Raw genomic sequence first — 11,073 nt, 5'->3', positions numbered from 1 at the left:
ACAGCAAATAGAAACTAAATCCGATCAGGTATCGGATTATCAGGCAGAAACAATAGACGAGACAATAAGAGACGACACCACATTGAAGGTAATAGAATCCCTACCAATTTTTAATGGTGGATTAAACCAATATGTAGGATGGAGGGAAGCTGCAGAAACTGCAGTGAAGTTATATAAGAAAGGAAGTAAGCAATATTATATTGCATTAACAATTTTGAGAAACAAAATAACAGGACCAGCACATGACGCACTGACCAACCACGGGACAGTTCTAAATTTTGATGCCATACTTTCACGGCTTGACTTTGTTTACAGTGACAAGAGACCTATTTACATAATAGAACAGGAATTAAGCGTTCTCCGACAAGGGAACCTTTCAATTATAGATTTCTATAACGAGGTTAACAAGAAAATGACCTTGTTAATAAATAAGACAATAATGACTCACGGAAAGGACAGTGAGATCACCAAGGAATCAAATAAAAAAATTAGAGACAATGCCTTACGCATTTTTGTCACTGGCCTAAACGGCGGCATTGCTGAAATCCTATTTTCATTGAATCCCCCAGATTTACCGAATGCCTTAGCAAAGGTACAGGAATTGCAATCTAATAACATTCGGGCCCAATTTGCCTACCAATTCAGCGGTCCCAGAAATTCAGGGAATAATAATTTTAATACCTTAAGATTCAACCAACGACAACCTAGGACTAACAGTTCACCATTCGACCAAAAAAGGGATTTGCAGAGGAATAACATGTCTTGGGGACAACCCTATTTCTTGGGTAATAGACAACAAAATCAGGCCCCAGAACCAATGGAGGTAGACGAATCTATACAAATCCGGAACCGACAGAACAGCAATCAATTCAGGGGAAATAATAACAATAGAAATTATCGGGAGAATACTAACGGTTATTTTAGGAGAAATAATAACAATTATAGCCAAGCCCAGCATTTTAGGGCAAACGTAGTCCCGAATAATCAGTCTAACGACAATCCAGCGCAGAAACGAAAACTAAACGAAATGTCGGAACAACCGGCTAATAAAGCAATGAGGATAAATAACATTGAGGAGGATCATTTTTTAGATCAGCCCCCGAAGTAGGTCTGCCCTACCTAAAAAGAGTAGACAAAAAAATAAACAGAGAATTAAAAGTTTTGATAGATACGGGAGCAACTTCCTGTTATATAAAAAAAGGAATTTACGACAATAAAAATGAATTACCAATCTATAAGAAAGTTGCTACAGTGAATGGGTTTTCAATAATTAAATATTTCCATAATATAACAATTTTCAACACAAAGCAAGTGTTTTATGAAATAGATGGAATGGAGGCAGATTTACTAATAGGATTTAACCTATTAAAGAAAATCGGAGCGGTTATTGATACAGGAAAGGGGACTTTAAGTTATAAAGACAATGAGGAGAAACTAATATATGACGAGGTCCTTTCTTTAAACAAATTAACCTTTATAGAAGGAAAAACCATCCTTCCGTTGAAGGAATATATAATAAAAAAATATTTTGAAGAAGAAAAAGAAATGAAAAGCGATTCAGTAAAGGTAGAAGGAAGTTTATATAGCTTGGGATCAAAAAATCCTGAGCACGCCGACGAAGAATTATCCGTCAATAGTTTGGGATTCAAATATCCTGAGCCCGCCGTCGTTGAATTATCCGACATCCAAAGTTTTAATAGTTTGGGATTAAAATATCCTGAGCACGCCGTCGTTGAATTATCCGACACTAAAAGTTCGAATAGTTTGGGATTAAAGAATCCTGAACACGCCGTCGTTGAATTATCCGACAATAAACAATTTAAAAGTTTGGGATGCAAAAATCCTGAACGCGCCGTCGTAGAAATATCCGACATTCAAAATTATGCAAATTCTGAATTGAAAAAAATGAAATTGTATAACACAATAACCTACAAAGAGGACAATTTAGAAAATCTCAGAGAGAAAATGGTATCTATCATCGAAGAAGACCATGCCAATATAAATTTACAGTTACCGTTCAGAACGGATATAAAAGGAGAGATTAACACTGAACACGATAGACCGGTATATGGCAAGCAGTATCCATACGCTTATTCGGTTAACGATTTCGTTAATAACGAAATAAGTAAAATGTTAGATGAAGGTATAATCAGACCTAGTAAAAGCCCATATAATTCACCGGTAATAGTAGTACCAAAGAAGGGAGTAAATGAGGACGGAACTCCTAAGCATAGATTAGTAATAGACTTTAAGAAACTTAATGAAAACACTATACCGGATAGATACCCTATGCAAGATCCTTCAGTAATCCTTGCCAATTTAGGTAAAGCAAAATATTTCTCGGCCATTGACTTAGAGTCAGGTTTCTATCAGATTTTAATGAGGGAATCAGATATTGAAAAAACATCTTTTTCCATAAATAACGGCAAATATGAATTTCTAAGAATGCCTATGGGATTGACGAACGCTCCCAGAATTTTCCAAAGGGCAATGGACGATATACTTAGAGAACAAGTTGGGAAAACTTGTCACGTTTATATGGACGATATAATAATATTTTCAAAAACTATAGAACAACATTATAAAGATCTAATTCATATAATTCAGATATTGCAAAACGCTAACATGAAAATTTCACTTGAAAAGTCTAAATTCTTTCAATTGGAAACCAAATTTCTGGGATACATTGTTTCCCAAAATATCATTAAAACAGATCCAGACAAAATCTCCACAATACAAAACTATCCAATTCCTAAAAATATCAGAGAGCTACGTAGCTTCTTAGGACTAACAGGGTATTACAGAAAATTTGTCCGAAATTATGCCACAATTGCCAAACCTTTAACAAAATATCTGAGCGGAGTAAATGGGAAAGTTTCACGAAGGGCATCCAAGAAAGCATTAATACAGCTGGATGAACCAGCAATTGGAGCATTTAATAATTTAAAGGACAGTTTAATAGCACATATTGAATTAGTACAACCAGATTACAATAAAAAATTCACATTAACCATAGATGCATCGGACATAGCAATAGGTGCAGTTTTGTCGCAAGATGGGAATCCCATAACATTTATTTCTAAAACTTTAAGTAAAACCGAGCAATTATATGCTACTAATAAAAAAGAATTATTAGCTATTGTATGGGCATTAAAAAATTTGCGAAATTATTTATACGGAGTGAGTGGAATTGAAATACATACAGATCACCAACCTTTGTCCTTTGCAATGTCGCAAAAAAATCCAAATGTTGAAATGAAACGTTGGTATTACTTCATAGAAAGTTTCACACCAAAAATCATTTATAAGCCAGGCTCAACTAACGTAGTAGCGGACGCGTTATCTCGGATTAAAATAAATCATATGACAGATAGTGATGTCGACCAGACAGAATCAGAATCAGACATAAATACTCAGCATTCAGCAGAGAGTAGTTTCGAAAACGTCATTCAAGAGACTAGCAAGCCTCTAAACCAATTTAAACAGCAGCTACTATTAGCGCAAGGGAGATTCACAGTTCATGAGTTAGTAAGAGTTTATGAAAATACCCGACATATTATTGAATTTGATACGGTTGACAATCTGCTAATCATTTTAAAAGAATTTATTCAGCCTCACTTAACCACAGGAATACACTGCACTTTAGAAGATTTATACCTTATCCAAAATAAGCTAAAGGAAAACTTCATAAATAAATTTCTCTTCACGAGAAAGTTCCTTCAAGATGTAGTAAATTCAGAAGATAAAGCTATAATTGTAGAAGAAACACATTGCAGAGCCCATAGAGGACTAGACGAAAATTACAAACAAATAACTAAGCTGTATTATTGGCCAAACCTGCACAAAAAATTAAAAGAATATATAAAAAATTGTGAGATCTGTAACAAAAACAAATATCAGAGACACCCTGTAAAAATTCCAATTGGGGAAGCTCCCATTCCAGCAAAAGAAGGAGATCAATTACACTTAGACATATACTATGCCCAAAACCTAACATTCATAACTTGTATAGATTCTTATTCCAAATACTTGGTGGTCAAGGAAATTCAAAGTAAACTAAACATTGAAAATAAGGTAATGGAAATTTTACAACACTTTCCGCTAGCAACATCATTAATGACTGACAACGAACCAAGCTTTACTTCAGCACAATTTAGATCATTCATACAAAGAAGTAACTTAACTATTTATTATGCTGATCCCAGACACAGCACCTCAAATGGTCAGGTAGAAAGGGTACATTCCACACTAACAGAAATAGCGCGGTGCATCAAGGATGAACTAAATCTAACAGATTATTCAGAAATAATAATAAGGGCGGCACTGAAATATAACCTGACGATACATTCAACGACCAATCAAATGCCATATGACATATTGTATAACAAAATAGAACACAAACATAATCCAATATTACTTAAGGAAGCTCAGACCAAAATGCTTAAGATACATAACAAAGATAGAAGAGAAAAAGATTATAAAATAGGAGAAGTAGTCTATGAAAAGAAATTCGGGGAAAGAAATAAACTTCAATCCCGATACAAAAAGCAGGTAGTTAAGGAAAATCGACCGAATAAAATTATAATCAACAATAGAAACAGAATTATACATAAAGATAACATCAAATATTAAATATTTTTTCCAGAAAATGTATGCGAATATACTAATACTGACTTTTGTTATATTGACGACTGCGGAAGTAATTGACTATACGCATAGTGACTATCTATTGCTCAAAGACGACAGAGACGTTTACACTTATGAAACATACGCTGAACTTTTCCATATTACTAATTTGAGTTTTTATAGAGAGATAATTGATAAAGAATCCAAATATGTCAACAAATCAATTAATTCAGACGATGAGTGGGAAATATCAATGGACTTAAGTCTATTAAAATTAATGATTTCAGAATTAGTTCCAAAACGGAAAGAAAGGGGAATAAATGAATTAGGTACCATTTGGAAATGGATAGCAGGCAGCCCTGATCATGACGACTTTTTGAAAATACAAAATAAAGTAAATGAATTAACTGAAATAATAATAAACAATTTGTAATAAATTCCAAATTTTTCAAAGAAATTGAATTGCTATCAAATTCATTAAAGAATGTCATCTTCAATGAAGAAACGATACTGAGAAAGCATCGTTTAAAATTAATAACTTTTGACCTACTAAATTTAGTTGATACCATAACCCTCTTAAAAGTAAAAATTTTCAATACAAAAATTTTAAATAAAAACGAAATAGAGGACATTTATAAGCATGAAAAACATAATGTTGAACTGTCTGATCTGTTGGACATTGCAACGGTTAAAATAATTCGAAATGCAGATTTAATAATCATTTACATAAAATATCCTCAAATTAAAGATATTTGCAAGTTTTACCATGCAAGAGCCATCTCACAAAATGATGGAATGTTAGTTATAAGTGAAAAAGTTTGTGAATGTAAGGAGAAATACTATTTAATGAATAATTTTAAAAGTGAAACTTTTAACAATTACGCACAAATAAATTTAAAGAGTACCTGTTTCACCAATTTACTTAATGGCTTTAAAGCCAACTGCACTAAAAAAAGGGAAAAAAACAAAGAAATAGACATCATTCAGGATGGTGCCATATTAGTTTCAGGCAAAAATATCGTAGACAATACTACTTTGTTAGGATCGTATCTCCTTATATTCAACAACACAATTGTAATAAATAATATAACCCACATAAATGATAAGGGTAAAATTCTAAAATATATATCGCATCATAGATATAGCGATTTTGAATTAGTCGATTATATACAATCGAATGATAAGCAATTTTCTTTTGATAATGTTAATATTTTAAATCCCCTTATAACATTAGGTAATACGGCCTTACCATTAACAACATTATTTTTAATCATTTTGATATTGTTAATGTTATTTTACTTCGGCTATAAATTAACCAAATTTGTACTTATTAAATCAATAAGAATACCGTCAGAAGAAATAGTGGAAAGCAACATTCAAATACTGTCAGAAGAAATTAGAGCTCTATCAGAACTTCAAAATGTATCGGGACGAAACATTTAAGAATGGGGGGAGTTAACGTACCCAATTCCATTGAGCTCTTATACGAGTTGTAAACAATCTTTGGCTTTCCAAAACGAAAACAATTTCAATCTTGGGCCTCCGCCTAATTGATTTCTAAGATGTACAATCTCAAGCGCCCCCGCCGCAATCCCAATCTTTGACACTCGCCTAAATGGAAAACCAATGTTTGCCCACACCCGGCTTCTCATAAACAATCTCACTCCCGGCTTTCTGCAGATCCTGCACTTTAGGCCTTTTACAGTTCTCTCTTTGGATGACGAAATCCAATACTCGGGATGGCGAAATCAATTGAAATGTTTATAGAAAAATGATTCCCGAAAGGGATCAACGATGCAAAGATCAGAAAGTTCAAATCAGTCTTGATCCAGCAGCGACACCGCAAAGTCTAGCTAAATATTAAGATCGCGCAATCCCTTGGCCCGGAATTCCTTTGTGACCCTCTACTTAAATCTATATCAGTGAAGTTCGAAGTAAAATAAAAACTTTTTAAAAACACAATCCGCTACCGCAGTTGTTTAATTTGCATACAAACATGAAAACGTTTCTGACAAGATCGACCACCAGTAGAGCTCATAAAAAATTAACACAAATTAACGAAACGGAGCCCCAGAAGGGAAACGTAAACACCAAAGAGTGAGAAATTCGAGATTGCCGTCGGATTGAAGAGAGCGCGCGCCCAGGGGCGAGGGCAGTGCGATTATGGCTTTCGTTTCGTGGTTCGTGGAGCGGGGATTCTTTCGGTTCTTCGTTGAGCTTCGTGTCTCTGCTCTGGATTTAGCAATTACGATACGATACACATGAAGAAAAGAAAGAGGGCGATCTTCTTTTGGGAATACACTCCATTGCAAATGCTGAATATAATGAAAGAAATGCTACATATTTGATATATGATTTTATTTCTTGTATTAAATAAATACAAAGCCCACCGAGTGTGCGGGGGTTCAAAACGGGTTCAAAATAATACTCTTTGTCATTGTTTTTTTATAAAATAAAAATTCAGCGCAAAAACGGTACAAATGACAGCGCTAAAATCCGCGGAGTTGCGCAAGTTATCGCATTGTTGATATTACTCATTAGCATCTGCGAATGTTATGGAATGTGTATACTGTATACAACATTTGAGGCAGTCCCAGATCCCGATCGCAGCTGAGTGGCCCGCACAGACGTCAAGAGCAGTCAAGACCGGACAAAGACTGAAAGCCAGAGGCTGATGAAATGGAGGTTTTTAAAAATGCAAAGTGGAATTTGGGATCCCGATTCTGAAACTGATGTGCCTGGGTTTCCGGGATTGACACACTTTCGAGGAATGAGTACCATTATGTGGGTCATTTGACATGCAGATTGAAAACTCAATCGAACAATCGAAGCCACAAGACAAGACTCCCAGAAGAGCCTTATGACAATTAGCTATGCAAATGATATATGTATGGGTTTCGTGGCAAGTCAATCTTCAGTTCAACCCTCTGGAAACGTGCTTAATTTAAATAATATTTGCAATAATTACCCGCATGACTGGTGGGATTTCTTTTGGGCCTGTAATCCTTTAGGAAAACAAGAGTTAAGCAAACATCAAGATTACTATCATTGAGACGATGGCTACGGCTCATTGAGCAATTGGAAAATTAGATGAAAATCTTCTAGGGGATGGATCCCGGAGTCCCGGAGTCCCGAGTCCCGAATAGTCAAGAGGGCAATCATCGAACTAATTGACATTCGAGAGCCTCAATTATATTAAATGCGCGAATTACCCTCGATAATCGTAATCGTTTTCAGGGGCTAACCTCTCACCATATTTGGCCCAGACCCAAGACCTTAGACTCCACCCATTTTGGGCACTGACTCAGCCACAACCGAAAAAGGTCCAAAGCATAGCTCCGCCCCACACACACACACACACACACACTCAAGAGAACACAAAAAAAAAGAAACCGAAACAGAAACAGACCCAAAACGAAAATTTCAGCTTGAACCACTTTGGTCCCCCAATGGGCTAAGGCGAAAGAGAGAAACACACACATTTTTTGGCTTCCTCTTTGCCTTCTGGAGCATGAAATGCTGTTAGGAAATAAGCCACGCCTCTGCTGCGATTTATGCTGACGACGACGACGACGACGACGACGACGTGAACCCGGAAAAGCCAAGCCCTAGGCGGAGAAGCGAAGGCAGACACACACAAAAAAAAAAGAACTTCATATAAATGCGCGAAAGAGATGGAACCGGACCGAGCGAGCAGGCCAGACAACAAGTAGTTCTGCCAACAATAGACCTAGACGTAGAAGTAGAAGTACTCGGTGGCCGTAGACGATGACGATGACGCAGAGCCACCCCTAAGTGGTAGCGCTGCTCTATCCATCCCAGTGGAAGCACTTGAGACGCTCGCCGTAAGGTTTCGACTGTGTGTGTGTGCTTCTGGGTACAACATTACGGGATTGTGGGTGGAGTTTACATAGGAACTCATCCGTAGGCTAGTTATGGACAAAGATTTTGGTGACTTATGTAAAAGGATTTTATAGAGACCTCACCAACAGTTCCATGGGTTCCCGAAGAGACGTGTATGGGTACTTGTGCCAAATCAACTTTGAATTGGATGTTACTCTATATCTACATATATCTATAAAAGCGTATGGCAAACAGATCGAGGAAACTAAGAACTGGGAAAATCTCGATTGTATCATTATTATTTTAATACAATGTATAACATTATGAACTGACCGCAAGTTGATAAAAGTGTTCTTCCGTCTGGATTGCTACTGCAATCATTTCCATTATATACTATAAAAGAAGTCATTGAAAGAGTTTCAGCACGATAATTATTAATCATACGTAGTATACATAATCCTCGACGACACTTTCGTTTAATGATACTAATAAAGGAATTTCCAACGAAAAACGTACAGATCATATCCGAGTTGTTCCGCTCTAATGGGAATAAAGATTGCATGTGAAATACAAAAATGAGGACGGGACGAGCCCATTGTTGGATGTGCACCTTACATGGTATATGCATAACGTGAATTTATGAGAGATTGTCATAATATTTAGTCGGAAGTGTGTGGGGAGGCATTTGTAAAGAAAGATGCTGTCGTTGGGGGCTTGGAGGGCGGGGAGGGCTGGGAGGGCTCGTCGGGTAAGACAGATATCCCATGGATGTACTAGGCCCACTTCTTGCCACTTGCCACTTGCCCATATTTCACGTGTCACTCTCTCTCTCTCTCCCTCTGTGTCTGTCACACCGAAAGTACGAGAAATCCTCTTCGTACGTCTTTCATCATCGTCATTGCCTGACGATTTAATACAATTAATATGCTAACTGTACTTCTCGCCGAATACAGTTACAACAAAGGCAGCGACGTTGCCAACACGCATGGCAACAGGCGCGCAAGGTGGCCGCGCTGCCACCACTGCCACTGTCACTGTCAGTGCGGCCGCTGCTTCTGCTTCAGCTTCTGCTTTCGCCTATACCTATACCTCTGCCACGCCCACACTCAAGCGCCCTGGCAACAACAACAAATTACGGGTTTTTTTATTTTCGGTGAGATGAAAAAATACGAAAGAGACGATGTCAACAAAAATACCAAAACAAAAAAATTCGTACAGAGCACAAGACAGAGGGAGAGAGAGACAGAGGTAGAGAGAGAGAGAGAGGGAGAGAGAGCGAGCCTAAGGAAATGCGAGCAGAGCGAAATGAGAGCAGAACAGAACAAGCAGCGCAACCACCGCAGCGGAGAGAGAGAGCGCTGGTATAAATAGCATCGGGCAGCGCTCACCCCGCATTCAAAATCCAGCCAGCGAAGCGTGCGGACGTGAGGCGAAGACAAACAGTTGAATAAAGAAAGATACATGTAAAGAGCCAGAGCAGAGCCAAGAACAAAGTGAACGAACTCGAATCTGTGCTGTGGCGTGTGTGTGCGTAACAATAAGCAAAAGCTAAAGCAAAAGCAAAAGCAAAAGGCAACAAAGCATTTAGTTAATATTCAAAGAAGAGAAAGTCATTGAGTCATCAGTCGATTGCCCGCAATTGTGCAATTATAAAAGAGAGACGAGACAAAGAGCAATGGCAGTGGCCTTCTACATACCCGACCAGGCGACTCTGCTGCGCAAGGCGGCGCAACAGGAGCAGGAGCTGCTGCGCCTACGCGACTCCCAGTGGCGCTTCCTGGCCACCGTCGTCCTCGAGACCCTACGCCAGTTCATGGACAGCGCGGCCAGCCAGTGCCTGCCACGGTCCGGTGGCGGCCGCAAGTGCGGCAAGTACCGCAAGCCCTCGCAGTAAGCAGTAAGCGGAGCCGAAAGAGAGCCGTGGAGAGGAGCGCCAAAGCAGTAGCAGCAGCAGCAGCAGCAATAGCAACAGCAACAGCAAAGAGAAGAGAACTACAGTCCAGTCCAGAATTATAAGTACAAAGGAAAAACCCAGTCATGAATCAGCCACATTTCTGTCCAGGATATGCTTCAACCAGCCACCCAAGCCACCCATCGACCACCGCCCCAGGACTCCCCCGAAAATCTTTCTTTTTTTTTTTTTTAGTTTAATCATCAAAGCGATTGTGATAATGGTTTTGTTTCTACGAAAAAATTATACAACAAAAAATGTATGCAAAAAAAAAAACAACAAAAAATCCCTAAAAGAATATTTTCACAAAAACATTTTGTACGGAAAACAAAAAAATAGTTTCTCTAGCAATAATTTCCAGATTTTAAGCATATTTAAATTAATTCACAGACTCAACTCTCTATGTAATCTGAAATAGATTGTAAGATCTTTTGTAAGCGATTTTTTTTTCCGGAAGATTTTTTTCTATCTCAAGAGCAAAATACTGAATCGAATGTCGACGATGAGGGTTTGCCAGAAATTGTATCAATTTTTTGCCAAACATAAAAGTCAATAAAACAAACAATGAGAAAATTTAAACGAAAACACAGTCTGATATTTCATTTATTGATGGCGGTAATTTTTCAGCGCACAAAACGGAAACACATGACGGA

At 37.7% G+C, this 11,073-nt stretch overlaps 1 protein-coding gene across 1 annotated transcript; it reads left to right on the top strand.

The window, feature by feature from the left end:
• Positions 1-9,880: 9,880 nt before the first annotated feature.
• On the top strand, positions 9,881-10,445 carry LOC6599027 (cell death protein rpr). The gene has a single exon (XM_002024108.2). It carries the CDS (start codon positions 10,145-10,147, stop codon positions 10,361-10,363), a length of 219 nt encoding a protein of 72 aa, XP_002024144.1. The 5' UTR covers positions 9,881-10,144; the 3' UTR covers positions 10,364-10,445.
• Positions 10,446-11,073: the final 628 nt, after the last annotated feature.

The sequence above is a fragment of the Drosophila persimilis genome, unplaced genomic scaffold (genome assembly GCF_003286085.1).
Source record: "Drosophila persimilis strain 14011-0111.01,24,50 unplaced genomic scaffold, DperRS2 tig00000808-arrow-arrow-pilon, whole genome shotgun sequence".
Taxonomy (NCBI): domain Eukaryota; kingdom Metazoa; phylum Arthropoda; class Insecta; order Diptera; family Drosophilidae; genus Drosophila; species Drosophila persimilis.
This window is presented reverse-complemented; position numbering and strand designations above follow the sequence as displayed.

What these genes read in the sequence shown, in the direction of transcription:
- LOC6599027 (XM_002024108.2), top strand. Translation starts at nt 10,145, where the DNA reads ATGGCAGTGGCCTTCTACATACCCGACCAGGCGACTCTGCTGCGCAAG.